This window comes from Cicer arietinum, chromosome 4 (assembly GCF_000331145.2).
Source record: "Cicer arietinum cultivar CDC Frontier isolate Library 1 chromosome 4, Cicar.CDCFrontier_v2.0, whole genome shotgun sequence".
NCBI classification, from domain to species: domain Eukaryota; kingdom Viridiplantae; phylum Streptophyta; class Magnoliopsida; order Fabales; family Fabaceae; genus Cicer; species Cicer arietinum.
In genome coordinates this window covers 20401503-20419295 of record NC_021163.2, presented here as the reverse complement: position 1 = coordinate 20419295, position 17793 = coordinate 20401503, and the positions used below count along the sequence as shown (strand labels likewise).

General features: G+C 29.8%; 2 protein-coding genes across 2 annotated transcripts; one reads left to right on the top strand and one right to left on the bottom strand.

Annotated features, from left to right (window-relative positions):
- The first annotated feature begins 13608 nt into the window (after positions 1 to 13608).
- LOC101492206 (auxin-induced protein 15A) lies at positions 13609 to 13914 on the top strand. The gene has a single exon (XM_004497497.1). The coding sequence runs from the start codon at positions 13609 to 13611 to the stop codon at positions 13912 to 13914; it is 306 nt and encodes a 101-aa protein (XP_004497554.1).
- A 698-nt stretch (positions 13915 to 14612) lies between these two features.
- LOC101512406 (thylakoid lumenal 15.0 kDa protein 2, chloroplastic) lies at positions 14613 to 17452 on the bottom strand. The gene is made up of 6 exons (XM_004497475.4): positions 17098 to 17452; positions 16902 to 17008; positions 15838 to 15928; positions 15673 to 15741; positions 15255 to 15364; positions 14613 to 14980 (listed from the first exon to the last, which is right to left on the bottom strand). The coding sequence occupies exons 1-6, from the start codon at positions 17324 to 17326 to the stop codon at positions 14888 to 14890; spliced, it is 699 nt and encodes a 232-aa protein (XP_004497532.1). The 5' UTR covers positions 17327 to 17452; the 3' UTR covers positions 14613 to 14887.
- Positions 17453 to 17793: the final 341 nt, after the last annotated feature.

Genomic DNA, 17793 nt, shown 5'->3' with positions numbered 1-17793 from the left:
AAAAGCTTGGCATATAAAATGAACATCATAAGACTTCTATAAAATGCAGCAAGCTCATCTTCATCAAAGACATCACACATGGCATTAAAAAGATCAAGGATCTTAAAGCTTTTAAGAAGCAACATCCATTATCTCTTCATACTTTCTATAATCCTACATTAAATCTTTGTTAATCTTTTGAGAAAGTATTTATAATCAATCACTCTCATATCACATTGTAATTTCCACGTGAGATACACTTGGAAATATTTGAAATATGATTGTAAGCTTGGTGAAGCTTAAGAATACACAAGTTGTAATCATCCTCTGTCCGAGGTTGATCTGTTTGAACATTGGTGAAATCTCACAAGGGTGTGAGGACTGGACGTAGCCATCTTTGGGTGAACCAGTATAAAAACAATGTGTGTCAATCTTATATTTCCCTTTCACTCTTTAGCTCAGTTCAAATCTGAAGGTTTTGAAAAACCCATCCTCGGGCTTCCCATCCTCTGCAAGAAGGTAGTTTTCAAAACACTTGAAAATTTTTAACGCCAAAATCCCTATTCAACCCCCCTTCTAGTGATATTTAGCTACATCAGGTTCGACGGCGAGAACGATGGTGTGACGGCGAAAACGATGGTGCGACGGCGAGAACGATGGTGTGACGGCGATTATGATGGTGCGACGACGAGTGCAGCTCGGGATGGATCGACGACGAGAAGGTGGTTGATTAACGGCGAGAAGGAGAAGGAGAAGGAAGCTATTGGGGCTCGAGATTCAGAGGTTAGGGATCCTATTTAGCGATTGGGGAACAAATTGGGTGAAAGAGGATAAGAGTTTTGGATTTTAGGTGTTTTGATGAGAAAAGGTTTAGTTGGTACTGATTTAGGTTTTGGCTCTATTAATTTTTTCTTTGGCTCCATTAAATTTTTTTTTTTTTGGCTCCACTGAAAAAAATTGGATTTTATCTCAATTTAAATTACTTTTGCCTCCATTGAAAAAATTAAGATTTTGGCTCCATTGAAATTGGGTGCATTAAAAAAATTAGGATGTTGTCTCCATTAAAATTTTTTGGCTTACATCATGAAAAATTTGTACAAAATTATTTTCACAAACAATTAAGATTTGGCTCCTTTAAAAAATATCTATTTTTCAATTTTGGTGTCTATAGCCACAAATTTTGGTAAGCTCCTTAAAAAAATTCTTATCATTTCTTGAACGGAGTATACCTTTCCAAGAGATCTCAAGTTTTTTAATATGATTGTTAACCTTGAGAACATTTCATCAATGGTTTCCTCTTCCTTCATTTCGAAAAGTTCGAAATCTCTTACTCCCATGTCACTTCTTGCTTCTTTTACGTGACTCATTCCTTCATGATGGATCCTTAGAGTGTCCCAGAGCTCCTTAGTGCTTTCGCACTCTTTGACTCTATCATACTCTTCCCTGCTCAAAGCACACGTTAGAAATAAATGAGCTTTAGAGTTTAGGAGTACCTTTGCATTTTAATCAGTTGTCCACTTTGTTTAGGGTTTCTCATCGGAGGTTGCATCTACGTTATTGGTTCTGATGACGTGATCCCCATTTTCAACCACATATCACATGTTGTTGTCTTGTGATATGAAAAATAGTCTCATCTTACCTTTCCAGTGGTAGGAATTTGTACTATCAAAATAGGGAGGTCGGCTGGATGACCCTCCTTTAGGAATATACTTAGCTTTTGACAATTTTCATTTTTGGATCTTTTTCTCTTACACTGTTAGATGTAATTTTCTAGAGAACTTTGCTCTGATGCCAAATGATGTAGCTAAATATCACTAGAAGGAGGGTTGAATAGGGATTTTGTTGCTTAAAAATAATGTTCTCGTGTTTTGGATACTATCCTCTCAGAGAGGATGGAAACTCGAGGATGGTTGTATAAATGTTAAATCAGAGCTGAGCAAAAGAAAGAGATAAATGTAAAGAATGACACACATAACTTTTATACTGGTTCACCCAATGAAGGCTACGTTCAGTCCTCACACACTTGTGAGATTTCACTAATGTTCAAACAGATCAACCTCTTACAGAGGATGATTACATTTTGTGTATTCTTTAGCCTCACCAAGCTTACAATCAAGTTTCAACTATTTCCAAGTGTAACTCACGTGGAAATTACAGAGTGATATGAATGTGATTGTTTCTCTTTTCTTAAACACTTTCTAAATGGATATTTCAAAGATCTAATGAAGGATTGTAGAAAGTATAAAGAGATGATGTATATTGTTCTTGATAGCTTTGAGATACTTGATCTTTTTATGCAATGTTGTTGTGTGTATGATAATGAAGAGCTCCCTGCATTTTATAGAGACTTTGAGATGATATTTTCAAGTGGACAAAGTTTTATGACCGTTGGGCACTTTAATCAACAAGTCCAAGGTCTTTTCCTCATAATTACGAAACTGCCATCCAACTTTCATTTGACTAATGCAGTATGTCCTCTTGTACGAGGTTTAGTATTCCTAGGACTTTGGACATGTGATGTCCTTTTCTTTTTCCTTTCTTTAATGCTTTTAAGACCTCATGTGATGTCCTTTTCTTTTTCCTTCCTTTAAGGAATGTAAAAGCTTCACGTGAAGTCCTTTTCTCTTTCCTTTCTTTAAGACATGTGAATGCTTCTATATGTGGCTTGTTTGTTGTTGCCTTTTTGTAAATTGACTATATATTGTTTTCAATCATACAAGTATGATATATAGGTCTGCATTTAGCCTTTGCACATGATATGATGGGTTGCTTTCAAAGGTGTAGGGTTGCTTTCAAATGTGTAGGGTTGCTTTCCAAGATATTGACCATAGACTCATTCTAGTGTAGTCTTTCCTCGTACCTTTCTTTTGCCATCTTGCTTCTTTGTTTCAAAATCATTATTTATTCATTCTTTAATATTGTTTTGCTTTTATAAAATGAATAAAACCATTTGTTTCAACGAGGATGAGTATTCTGCAGATTTGAAGAATCATCCTCTCACGAGGTCATCCTCTCGAATTCCAATCCTCTAGATTTGAATCAGATTTTTCTCCTTTTTGTCTTAATGATTAATAACATGTTTTCTTATATGAATACACTCAAAAGCACATATTAGTCATTAACCACGATCATAATCTTTTAAATAATTTTGTTATCATTAAAACCATTTGAGAGAGATTTTGTCTCAACAATCTTTCCTTTTTTGACGATGACAAAATTCTTTAGATTATTATTTTTGTAATATGTAAGGAATAAATAATTAAACTCCCCCTCAATTGTACATGTAATAATTTTGAAAAAAATTCCCTTTTAACATTCAAGTAAAAGCAATTTTTTGAAATTATGCACTATTGAGGTAAATAGAACATTCATTGATACTAAACATAATAGATTAAGTTCCAGCAACTTTAAACAATAATATCAAAAGATTCAGAAGTTCCAACATAATATCAAAAAGTTAACGGAAATATTGAACGGTGGATGACGATTGATGACTTTGAATGTGAGAACGATGGAGGCAATCAATTTTGAATACAATGGAAGAAATCGAGTTTGGGTTGAAACAACAATCGAGTTTGAGTTCACCGGAGTTTTGATTGAGACGGTTGGTATCTTTGTTTTGAGGGAAAAAAACAAGAGTTTAGTCGATTGAATAAGGCGTCAGTTAGCGCGAAGAGAAAAGGAAAATATAAGACACATTATTTTTAACAGTGCTTATAAAAAAAGAGTGTTATGAAAAATATAAGATCATCTTTAATGATGCTTATAATGTAAGTGTTGTGTTTTAAGCGCTATAAATATTAAAAACAATAACATTTAAATGTTGATGCGCGTTAATTTTGATAGCGTTTACACAAAAATTATTATGAAAAATATAAGTGTCACATGTAATAGCACAGATATTAGATGCGCTATGGTTTAACCGCCACAATATTTTGTCTGTGTAATATTTAACCGTGTTAATGACAAAATCGGTATGATATGTGCGCTACGTTGAATTGCAAACAAAATAAAGTTTCAACTTTAAATCTAAAGCAAACCTAGTCTTGTTCATTGTACATGAACGAATCGATGTCCACTACATGCCAAACCATATCCAATTGAATTTTAGCTTGCTAATAGATGATATATAAATGAAATATTGATGCTACAACATGCATAACCCATTAACAAACAAAATATTTGAGGAAGCAATGGTCCCTCTTCTCTATGAAACACATTTATATCGATCACCACAATTATTTTTTTTCTTATGATAACTCTACATCAATAATTTGGTGGGTGTTTTTCTTTTTTCTCATTTCAAAGCTACCAGCAAAATCCAAAGACCGTAATCGTAGAAAAGATTGATTTCTTTTTCAATTCAAAGTGTGGATTTGAACATGCATCTCAATAAATCAAATGTCTAACGATATTTTATAATCTAAGATTTTGATGAGTCTATATATAGATAAATTCAACTTCTTTTAATATGAGGTATTGATCATTTGTAGAAGTTAAAGTAAACTGATTAAAAATTATTTATAATTATATAAAAGAAATTATTTTTGAGTTCATTAGTATGAGATTTTTTCTAGATAAAGTCAATTTTTTAAAAAAAAACTAAAATCAAATTAATTTTCATAGAGCTTATCCAAAAAAAAAATGTTTTTCTAAGATATTCAGAAGTTTTTAATAATTAGAATTTGTTAGACATCTCTAGTAGGCTACAACCTCACGTGGTCACGTGTAAACTGCCATGATTTTTATATATTTTTACAGGTTTTCTCAATCCATAATTTTTATCAGTTTAAACAAATAAAAATACATTTTTAATATAAAAAAATATCGGTATTATTTATGAAAAAAGTTTTATTTTATAATGTATATGACAATTTGTACCATGAACTGACTATTTTTAAAATCGTGAACTACACGTAAGTGTTATGTTTTTCCTCTTGAAATTTAATATCTACTGTTTTTTACACTTAACACTGAGAAAGAACATGAACTACAAATATATTAAAAGTTTTGAACAAAATTTCTTTAAATAAATGTTTATTATTCTAATAAGCATATACATAGAATAGGCTTAATATCAGGAATATCAGACAACCCTCATCCAATAGCTTCTTTATGTTTCTTCAATATTTCCAAACATGTTCCACTTTTACTTTTGCATAGGTGATCACAAATAACTTCTCAAATTTGGGAGCAATCTGAACAAGTTGACCCAAAATCAATTTGTTTCAAACTAGTCAAGCTAGCCAATTTCAATGCAACCTAAAAATACAGATGGTGACACAAAGGCAAAGGTTAGAGATCTTAGTAGGGTTCTTAAATTGTCTAATCTTTATAAGAGATCTCAAACAACGATGTTAATTTGATACGTTGTCGCACACATGTCAAAATACTAAAAAAATATAATCAATGTAGTAAAAAAGTGGTTAAATCTTGGTGGCTTCAAAAATATATTTTATTTAATGATCAACAGAAAAATAAAAATGCAAGTATAGAAATAAAATGAAGGGGTTTTGGTCGTCAAAACAAGTTGCAATAAAACGAAATTATCAATCAATTAAAAACAATTAATTCACTGAGTATGAGAATTTTTCGTTTGAATCCATCATAGATTTAGAGTATTATTCTTTTCATGATTCTATTCATATTTGACCATAAAACTAAATAATCAATTGACAATTATTTCATACAAATCTCTACTACAACAATCGTCAACAAAATATGATTGATTAGTTGTAATTATTAAACAGTTATTACAAAAACACAATTAATCTTGTAATCGATTTCAATCAACCCTACAACTACGGTTATAGACCCTAATGTTGGAAGAAAAAAAATCCAAAGATAATTATCTCAATAATGCATAACATTTTCCATCACATGTGCAGATAAATTGTCAAACAAAAAAACCACAGAGCAACCATAACAAGCAAAAAATTAATTATGAGACAAATACAATTTTTAACATGAAAAAATTCTCTCAAATTGAGAGAATAAAAACAACGGGACCTAATCCAGTAAAACCATTCACTATAATAATTAATGGATACATCAAAGTCTTCCTAGTAACACAAAAGAACATCAATCAACAATAGTCATCACAAAGGGTGGAAATCAAACAAATAACATTAACAAACAACATTCCACTAAAGTGGGTGTTTGTAGCACGTCGATGTGTCAATACGTGTATGTAGCTTGTCCATTTGTTTTTCCTCTTAGTTTCGAGGACTAAACTATTTTTAAGAGAGTAAGTATTGTAACACCCAAAATTTTCATATATATTATATATATTTCTTTTTAATAATAGCTATTATTAAATTAATAACTATTCTATGTGTAAATAAATCATTACGTTCTTTTTCAAAAAAGAATATCTAAAGTCATCTTCTAACGCATCTTCAAATTATTACATGATAAACTACAAGAAAAAATTATAGTTGTTTCTAAAAGAAAATAAATATTTTAAAGTAATCTTTGGATCAAAAATTTGGGGTACTAATAAATATCTTAAAGAAGGTAAAACTACTAACAATATATATTAAAAAAACAAACTTAGTGGTAAAAATAACATATTAAAATTGTAGATCAAACGATCAAATTTGCTAAACATTTATTACTACCAAAAACCAATTTCTTCTTCTTATCCCTGATCCGGTCGCAGCCCTTCTTTTTTGTACTTTTTCTTCTCTTCAGCACTGTTTATTTTCTTCCACTTAGGGATTTCAAATCTGTCTTTTTTTTTTCTATACATGGGCCTAGTCCCATTAAAACACCTTATTCCTTTTTTCTTCTTCTTTAGTAATAGTAATACTAATAAAATTTGATGGATTCTACTTGGAGAGTGAGCCCACCCAACACCTATGAATCTTTATTCGAAATAAAAATAAAACAACGGTTCAACTTTATTTCAAATTATCTCCGACCTATTTCAAAACGACAACCAATTAACCTCAAATCAAAATAGACAAAAAAAAAATCAAAATTTCATATGATTAAATACTACAACGAAAAAATGCAAGAGTCTAAAGATTAAAAGGGAAAAAAGATAAAATCATAAAATCAAATTCACATTAAAAATCAAATGTTAAGATCCTCAAGAAAAATCTCTAACCAGCGAATCAACCTGTCGAGAGTTTTAGCCTTGCATCAAAGGTTTGAACAAAACTGAATTATAAAAAACGTAAATGGAATCTTTGTTGTCTTTTGACTCTAAACATGAATTTATAATGCTTCTCTCGGTTTACATAAGTACTCAATGGATTAGACATGAGTTGGGTCCAAATAATGTTATTCAGCCCAATAACAAATAATTACATGAGTTAAAATCCAAAATCATGTAGTAAATCTACTAGCTCCAGTAAATCTCATTTTTTTACCATCATATGATGTTCCAGCTGGGCTTCAACCACAACATAAGAGTTGTAGTTCTATTTCTTAGACTTCCAAAAACATCAAAATAATTAAAATCAGATAATTACAACTGAAGTTATAACATGTAGAAGGAGAATGGGTCAAAATGTAAGAAACTTTAAAAATTAGCTAAGAATTTTACTAAAGTCCAATTTTGATCCAAGGATATAAAAATATGGTAAAAAAATTATTATTAGACCTATAACACATCTAAAGACACAAAGTGAAATGATATAAAAGTGTATTAAAATGTTTTGCAATCCCAAAAAAATGTGTTGATCAATAATATATGTATTTTCTACTAAGACACATTCATCGGATTGTTAAAACTTCTAATGTGGTGTTAATGTCTAGAAAGGATTAGAGAATAGTTGTCAAATTGGTGAGAAGACTAATTTGAGATTAATGCATGGAGAGGCGTACAATACTCAACTCAAATGGAGAGTAAAATTGAATCTTGAGGAATTACAAAGATTGTACTTCTAGTGACCTGGACATGTCTTACAATACTCAATGTCTGATAGACAAGCAAATGATATAGGTTGTCTATAGAGGCGGACAATAATCAATTCAAGAGGCAAATGAAGTTAGATCTTGAAAAAAATCCAGTGACTATACTTCTTGTGGCCTGGAAATGCCTTACATACTCAATCTCAACTTGTCAAGAAAGTCAATAAAAAATGATTAGCTTGGAGAGACTTTAAGAATACTTTATGCTTCCAGAATTAAAAGTGGATTAAGTAATTGATGTACTAAGGAGAATATTTAATTGGAGGATTAGATGTAACAAACAATTGTTACAAAAAATTTCAAAAATAAAAAGTTTTGCAAATTATATCTTCTTTTTTCTCTTTATTATCATGTTTAAGTTCTTTGTGTCTTATTTTTTTACTTCTCGTAAAACAAACTATTTATAAAATAGAGATAAATTTTTTATAAATTGAAAACTCAAAGTTAAAAAAAATTGAAAACACTCAACACGGATCAAATCTCTTTTTTCTTATGTTTTGTAGTACATTCAATTCAAAAATTTCTCAACTTGTTATTACTAATAATAGTGAATTTTGAATTTTTTAAGATAAAAAAAATAATCTTATACTTATAAACAGTGAAATTATATTTTTATTTATGAAATAATTTTTCGTAAAGTACAATTATTTACAAATAGTTATATGGTTCACAAAAACGATCAATAATTTATTAATTAATAAAACAACTATACATAAACCCTTTAATGTACCATAGAAGTTTCTTATAAAAAAATATTTTTTAATTTCAAGAGATTTATTTATTTAATATTTTAAAACATAGATAAAATAAATAATAAATATTAATTATATTAGTAGATATCCGCAAATACTACTAAATATCCACTAAACTTGCAAAGTGGATATCCGTTCGGATAATAGAGCAAACACGGTTACACGAATATCAATTTTTGTTTTAATTAAAAAACATAGATATCATTTTTATCGAACATAATAAGTAGTATAAATATTACTTTCATCTATAGATTCCGATAAATACGAATTGTACGATCGTTAATATAAAATTAGATCATCTACTATTTGATTTTACGGTGCAGACAATCGAATGAAGAAAGATAAAATTCTCTCTATTAATGGAATGGTCAACACGTGAAATTTGGATTCATGCATTAAGTCATGACTCATGTACTATTTTACAGCAATACATTGGAAAAGTTGCCTCCAGGCCCCCTACCCCTCTTTCTACAATAATGAATATCGTTTTTACTATAGACCATTCATATCATAGTTCTTAAATTTTAAATATTGGAGGCAACTACCCCTCTTTCTACAATAATGAATATCGTTTTACTATAGACCATTCATATCATAGTTCTTAAATTTTAAATATTAATATTGTTAGTTCAGTAATAAATTTTTTATGATAATTATAATATATCATCTATAGGATGAAGAAAAAATATATAATATACTATGTATACTTACACGTCAATATTGTCGCAGATGAGATCCAAGCAGGTGATTTACAATTACAAGTCGATCATGAAACATCACACGGAAATGCATTCCTTCCCTATTGTTGCGATTAATTTTGATCTTAATTATATGGTCTAACATATATTTCTCAAATAATAAGCTACCCTCCTCCACATTTTAAGTTTATACGTTTCCTCTCTTTTAAATCTTCACCAACTTTACATTCCATCAAATTTTGTACTCTATCAAAAAGTAGAAGTCTTATCTTCACCAATTTTGCACTTCACCAAAAACTAGAAATCTCATTTTCACTTATCACTCCATAATTTATGCAAAACAATATAAATATGGGAACTCAATTTATCTTATGGATGCAACGATTCATCCTTGTAGCCTATAAATTAAGAACCAAAATTTAGTTTGGGAAAAGTTTTATTTTCCTAAAAAATTAGAATAGAGGAAATAGAGTTTTTCTTTGATGCTAAGATCAACAAAAAAAATCACAATTTTCTTAAAATATAAAGAGTTAGAGAGAACATGAACCACATATCCAAGTGATCTTATTCGTCAAACAATGACCCTAGGAAGATTTATAGAGTTTCGGTGGTGGGGCGGTGGGGAACTTTGACCTAGTAATTTCACACCATCTTCTTTTTAATGGCAAAATTGTTATATTAGAACTAAGTATGTTAATGCATATATCATATCTATATAATTAATTTACGAATCTATAAAAATTATTTATCATAATTAATTTATATAATAAATTTAATTTTATAAAATTAATTATATTCATAATCAATATTTTTTTAGATTTTTGTATTTGAAAAATCATCTCAAAACAAAATTTCATTAAAAAATTGTTTGCAAAGAAATTCAAATTTTATGGGAAAAATTTTCTGAAAAAAGAATTAAGATTCCTTTTTATCGAAAATTGTTTGGGAAAAAATTCCATTTACTATTTTCACAAAATTTTGATCTAAAAAAGATTCAAATAAGAAAATTTTAAGCAAAAAGTAAAAATTAAAAAAAAAAAAATAATAAATGCTCATGACACGTATCCAACTTAACAACCAGTTAAAAAACTAGATGATCATATCTTAAATATATAGATTGGTTAAAAACTATCGTTTAAATATTCGATTTTTTAAAATCGATTATGGGTATGAATGTGATTTGATTGAAAAATTGATTATTTTGTACAACTTTAATTAGAACTCAAAGCACATGATTATAAGAACTACAAGAAATACTCAAAAGAAAGCAAAAATAAATTGAAAGAAATTACATTGACAGTTATTGGTGAAGCTTACATCAATTGAAAACCTTTGAATTATGAATTTCATTCTTAGGGCAATGAATTATGAAAAATGTTGTCTATGTTACTATGATAATGGTTTTACCTTAAAAAGAATTACATATTAATGTAGAGTTAAAATGTTGTAGTGTACGGAGACTAAAAGTTACTTTCTTGAAAAGAAACATATTCAAGATTGATTGGATGGATTAATTTCTCTTAAAAGAGGTTGAGTTTCTTAACCGTTGAGGTAAGATTTTGAATCAACGTTATTTTCTCTTGTATATAATAGTGTGTATAAGTCTCTTTGCTATTCTTTCTAAAATTAGGGACGGTAATGGACATACTCTAGACAGGATACTATAGTGTATCCATGCTTGAAAAAAATGTGTGTACCCAACCTCATCTTTGACATGGATATCAATGTAGTATTCGCATCCCCTACTCGTGATTAGACTAAGAAAAAAGATAAATAGCAATAATATATCACAACTAAATTAAAATAAGATTAAAAAATCTTTCAAATCAGGCAATAAAATTTTATAAATGATAGTATTTATTCAAATAAAAGCTGCAAAAATGTTTAAAATATGTACATATTACAGCAAACATAAAAATAAAATAATTATATATACAAATAAATATATTTATAGGTGTACGTGAGTGTGTGAAATTATACTGATACCTGTTAGTAGTTATGTGCGAATTTCTTTAACATTTCATATAAAACAAAAAAAAAATGTATTGGACGTAGCAACTAATACCATCTTAATGTTCTCTCAAGATATCGTTTACAAAGCAAGAAATAAAAATCCCTAATTTCAAATATTCAGTCAAAGATTTTACCTTAGATTTAAAATTTCAGGTCCATAAATACATATCAATTAAAATTAGGGATGAATATTGGTAAAGTCTAAGTAGAATACTATGGTATATATTTACATTTGTGTACCTTCAAACTGAAAAAATACCTGGATCTATATCTACATGGACATGAGTCTGAATTCTCATACTATTACCCTTTAGCTACCTAAATACAATACATGTATCTATTATGCGTATTTGAATTTTTACATCACAAAATATGATATCATTTTAACACAATTAAAAAAAATTCAAAATTTTATTATATTAAATCAGTAAAATATTAAACAAAACTATTTAAATCACACAAAAATATATTAAATATCAATATTTATTTGATTTAGTGATATTAATAGAAATAAAATAATGAAAAAAATTAATTACTAACTAAATACAAATCTATTTGAATAAAAACAAAATGATATTAAGAAGACAATTAGCATCTTTCATGAAATTAATATTGTTAATTTTATATATTTCTTAGTTATAGAATATTTTTGTTCCACCCAAAAAATTAAGAACAATTTACTAAATTTTGTTGGAATTTTATTTGTATAATTAAATTGATAGTCTAAATTTACTAATCATGATAAAATCTATATCTTTGTTGATATTTTTGTGTATATACATACTTTTATATAATAAAAATAATACATATGTTATTAGAGATGACAATAGGTAAAGTTTGGGTAGGGTACCATAGTATCCATCTTCATATTCGCGGTTTAAAAAATTATTTATACTCGTGTTCATACCCTCTTGAGTATCAGCTTTAATACACGTAATCTTACTCTCTGGGTATCTAAGTACTCGTACTCATACTCATTACTCACGCTTTTACTAAAATAGGTCGATAAATAAATGATATTGTTGTGATTAAATTTAAAAATTTCCAAATATCTTACATCCATTCATAAAGTATTATAAACTAAAATATTTTTTATCTCAAAACATTTCATTTCAAATGAACACTCGTTACAATACACATTCAAATATTCATAATAATACTTTATGAAGTTGCAAGTCCTACGACAATATTATTCAAGATCTTAAAAACAATTGATAGGAAGTTGCAAGTATAATTATAAAGTCACAATTAATAAGACATAACTTTTAATTATAAAGTCACAATTATTTACTTGTTCATCATAATCAATGATATTAATAGATGTTAATGATATTAATAGATGTTAAAACATAAAAGAAACAATTGATAAAACTAAACATTAATATAATAAATAAATAAATAATATATTTATATAAGTACGAGGTGAGGCGGGTACTGTAGTACCCGTACCCATATCTATATCAGCTTAATTTTAAATGTAATTACTCGTCTATGTGTCCATACCCGTTATGGCGGTTTTTACCTACTCATTGTAGGTTTTTTTGCAGTTTTGCAGAATGAAATGGGTACTAAACTATCTCTACCAATACCTATACTCATACCCGTTCAATTTTGCATGTAATATTCATAAGGTAGATTTTTACTCTATCTATTATAGGTATTTTTTGCAAGTACCTGATGGGTATAAATCCAATTATAATCCCCTTGATCAAAATCTTGAATGCAATTATAATCCCCTTGATCAAAATCTTGAATGCAAAGACTCCTTATTCACAAAGGTTGATCTTTAAATAAATAAATAAATGATACAAGTGGTCGTTAAGACACCTTCAATTCAACACAAGCACAATGTACAACACTGTTGGATATTATTATTTTGTATTACTGCACAGTGAAAGGGACAACAAAATCTTGCCATCGATCCCTCTAGCGATAGAAGCTGCTTACTGCTTAGCGCGTATGGAAAAGGAAGAAAATGACTTCTCAATAATAAATAATATAGATAAGAATGAATACCAATATCCATGTGTATGTCTTCTACAACCACACGGTGACAACACTGCATCTAATCAATCCACATTTTTCGTGTGTTTCAGCGTGTTCACAGTATAAATACACATACTCACTAGGAGTATGAACATTCTCCAAACTCAAATATTTTGAAGCTTTTCAAGTTCACTAAATTAAACCACCTAGTATAGTATACTATCAAGACAACAAGCTTGAAGAAACTAGGGAGCACAAGGATGGTTCGGTCTTTTGTTTGGAAGATACAAAAGGGTATTTCACACTTAGTAAACAAAAGGCACGAAGATTTCAGTGACGAGATAATAGTGGCAGAGCCAGAGGATGTTAGGGAGGGATATTTTGTTGTTGTTGCAAACAAGGAGGGAGAAACTAAAAGGTTTGTGATTGGGTTAGAGTTCCTGAGTGATCCTGCATTTTTGGGATTACTCGATCAAGCTCGGGAAGAGTATGGTTTCATATACAAAGGAGCTATTGCTGTCCCCTGTCGACCTCAAGAATTACATGACATTCTGGATGGTCGCTGAGAGGTCTACAACTACAATTGCAGCTAGCAACAGTCACATTTGTCCATGTTTTGCAACATAACAACTTTAAAATGATGGAGAATACTAAAGTAACGTGGAAGAAAGGATATGAATATACTATATGTTCCTAACTTCCTATCATAGACTGCTAGTTATAATTAACTATTAAGCCTTGAAAATGTATATGATGATATTATATGATGGTTAATATTTCAACCATTCATAATATGTTATATATACTTTTTTAATAGTTGATATTAATTATCATTTAAAATGAATTATTCACTTTATTTAGAGAAGGGAAATGTATATAATGTTTAATATTTCAACCATTCATAATCTTTTATATATACTTTATTTAATAGTTAATATTACTTACTTTATTCTTTAAAGTGAATTGCTTACTTTAGAGAAAATGAATCGGTGACGAGGAATAGGAATAAGAAATAACTACAAATAATTGCATGCACGCACCAGATAACTAGGAGTGAAATGTCAATATCAACTTGTTTTTTCAATGGATAAGCATCAAAGACGGTGATATATATGCTTTCATCGGGATATAGACAAAAAATCTATAGGACAAGTTGCATCATTGTGTTTTACTTGATTCATCCAACGGCTAAGGAAATATTAACAATAACTGTCAAGTGCTCTCTCAGCTTAAGATGAATACTCTGTTAATTTAAGCAGCAGACTTCAAAAGTATTTACATCATTGAATTAAGATACCATAGTTTGTATATTAACAAATTATATCGATGTACAATTTCTTAGATCTCCTATTTATACAACAAAATTAAAATACACTGCATCATGACCCCATATGTATTTAACATAGAAGTACACAAGATCCTTAAATTCCATAATATAATTAAATATATGAAATTAATGTACCATCCTCCATACTTTTAAGTACATTTCTATACACCAAGGAGGGTTAACAGATAACGAAATAAGAATAGTGAAAGAAGTCATTTCACCTCAGAACAATTATTAGGACCAACCGGTTCTCTCAAGCAACTAGAAATTGCCATAACTGCTGATTCAATAGACGCATCTTCCCCCTGTTTGGTTGGTATTAAACCATTATCAAATCATTAACATATCAAGAAAATAAAAAATATCCACATTGAAATGCAGAAATTTGGCTACTCTGAAGTGAATAGAGAGGAAAGTGAGAAAACCATATTTTGATATTTCAACTATCCATGATTTGTTATGTACGTTCATATAATAGCAACCATCAATTTGTTTATTAGTCATTGATATTATTCACTTACACTCTAGAATGAGTTGATCACTTTGTAGAAGTTTGAGCACAAAAAGAGTAGAGCTTACCTTCTCCCTCCAATAGAAAATGTTCCCGTACTTTCCTGCCAAGCGACTCCAGAAACTACGTGGGATGTCCAAATCAACTGAAGCACCAACATTGAAATTCAATATATTGCCTGCTCAACAAAAAGCTCCTTAATATTACTTATATAGATGCATCAAGAAAAAAGAAGCCAAAGAAAAAATAAACAAAGAGGAAGAAGAACAGTAACAGATAGGTGTGGTAGTTTGTGTTTGCTTCTATTCAAAAAGTGATTTTGACAAAAAGTGATTTGAATGTTAAATAACTTATTTTTGGATACATTCACGTAAAAACTTATTCTACTCAGTGCAAGTTAAAACTCTAATTTAAATTCAACCCATTCTATATTCAACTTCATGTTAAAATCACAAACATAGATACATAGTCTCATAGATTCTTTACCGAATGTGGGATCAGCAACAAAGACAACTGTTCTGTCATCTACTTGCCAGAAATCTTTGACAGCCAAACCTAAATAATAACACCAATTTCAGTTTTCAAATTTCATTAATGTGTAACCTCAACTCAATTCAACCCTAAAACGGTATGAAGACCATGATCATAAACCTGGAGTATCAGGGTAGTTTTGGGCCAAAACCCTCAACTTAACTCCAACATCTTTTTCAAGAGCAGCGATCTCTTGTGCTAGTCTTTTCTCCTGAACATGAATCATCAATTCAACATCATTAATATTCTTTCAAGAGCAACAATAAATAGTATTAACTCCAAACACAATAAAATAGAAGCATCAAATAGTTTTAAATTGCAGTATGCAAATGCCACATAAATATAAAGGTTTTGGAGATCTCTGCCTTATGTAATATCAACGATCATAACATAATTTAAAATCATTGCTATTGTATTGCCTTTTTCCTAAAACAGTTTTCACTACATGCTTCAATTCCTAAGGCATAAGGGAATCACGTAATGCACCCGCAAGATTGCGATTGTAGCAGTGTCCACAACAACAGCAGACTGCAATTGCGGTGTGATCAGTGATCACAGAAAAAACCGTACCACAACGCCACAAGATAGTGGGTGTGCAACGCTCGCATCAGACATAAATTATTTTTATATTCCTTTTACTATATTTAAAGGGTTTTTAAAGGATTGGAGATAACTGAAAAGGATGGATAGTTGATAACGAGATAGATAAGATTTTAAAGATAATATAAGGGATATTTTAACCGGCAATGCTCATCCAACCCTTCAAAATTCTCAGCATTATTCCGGATTCTAGGATCCAGTGGTGAAAAATCTTAATCTGGTATTAAAAAATGAGATTAACAATGTTATTGGAAGCTCCAATCCAATAGTATTTTTTACACATTTTGCGTAAACATTGGAGGGTGGATGAGCAACCACCCTATTTTTTATGCTTACAAAAAATAAATTCAAATTGCAATATGCATCACAACATTCTCAACGCTTCAATCGCGACTGCAATTTAAAACACTAGTTTGTACCACATAATAATATAAAGTCTGACTCAACAAACAAATGCGGATATTGTGTGAGTATGAAGTGGTGTTTACCGCTCTATCTATCTACCGACAAAAGAAAATATTGTTTCTGATTTCAAATATTAAGTAAAACTAACTACTATGGTTTCCAGAGGAGCGGAGTAGTACCTGTCCTTCGGAGAGGAATCCAGCGACATCAATGACTGTACTGAACTCTTTAGGTAGCAATTCTGGCTTATTGACACCAGCTTTTGCGGCCTCAGCCAATTGAGTTCCTATAAAATTTGAGAATTTTTCAATTTTTTGAAGTATTGAAATGAAAGAAGAAAAAAAGTGAGGGTTGAGTAATGACGATGAATTGTACCTCCGAAGAATAAGCAAAGTGAGAGGGCTCCGGATAGAGCAAAATGCAAAGGTTTTGAGTGAATTTTGGAACGGTAAGTGTTGTGTGATGAAGGGAGATGACACGACAGCGTTTTGGGAAGTGATAATGTTCGAAGAGAAAGCGAGCGTTGTTGAAGTGGCGAAGTGAGAGATACGAATGATGATGGATTATGAAGAAGAAGATGAGGAGGAGGATAATGTGCCATCATTGTCGTTCCAATTTTGGAAATGCGTTTGTTATTATGGTTTGTTTCTCAGCACAATCACTTTCTTTTGGGGTTTTGGAGTGGTGCATCTTTAGGATGGGATAGGTGTCCATGGTTGATGCTATAATTTAGATAAGGGTAAATACTCGAATTTGTCTTTGATCATTTGTCTCAACTTAACTTCACCTGGTTATAATTCTAAAATAGTCATTTGACTTCTTTTGCTTTTAATCGAGTTAGTCTTATGTCAATTTCAATTAGATAATAGTGTCCTGGAATGATGAGGCGACACATTATAATTAAATTTTGGGAACTTATTTAATACGTTTTCTAGTAATAAAATATTGTTACTTTTGTTCAATAATGCTAGAGACTATTTTAATATTTTTTTAAATTATTTATTTTTTATACACCAAGTTCATAAATCTTCTTCTTCTTTTGTAACCTTTGATTGTTGTTTCTGTGTTATT

Excerpts from the sequence above, each read along its gene's own strand:
- LOC101492206 (XM_004497497.1), top strand. The coding sequence starts at position 13,609 with ATGGTTCGGTCTTTTGTTTGGAAGATACAAAAGGGTATTTCACACTTA.
- LOC101512406 (XM_004497475.4), bottom strand. The coding sequence starts at position 17,326 with ATGATGGCACATTATCCTCCTCCTCATCTTCTTCTTCATAATCCATCA. Across the intron at positions 15,929-16,901 it reads GATTCCTCTCCGAAGGACAG|GAGAAAAGACTAGCACAAGA; the intron begins GTACTACTCCGC and ends ATTCATGTTCAG. Across the intron at positions 14,981-15,254 it reads TTTTCTATTGGAGGGAGAAG|GGGGAAGATGCGTCTATTGA; the intron begins GTAAGCTCTACT and ends CCAACCAAACAG.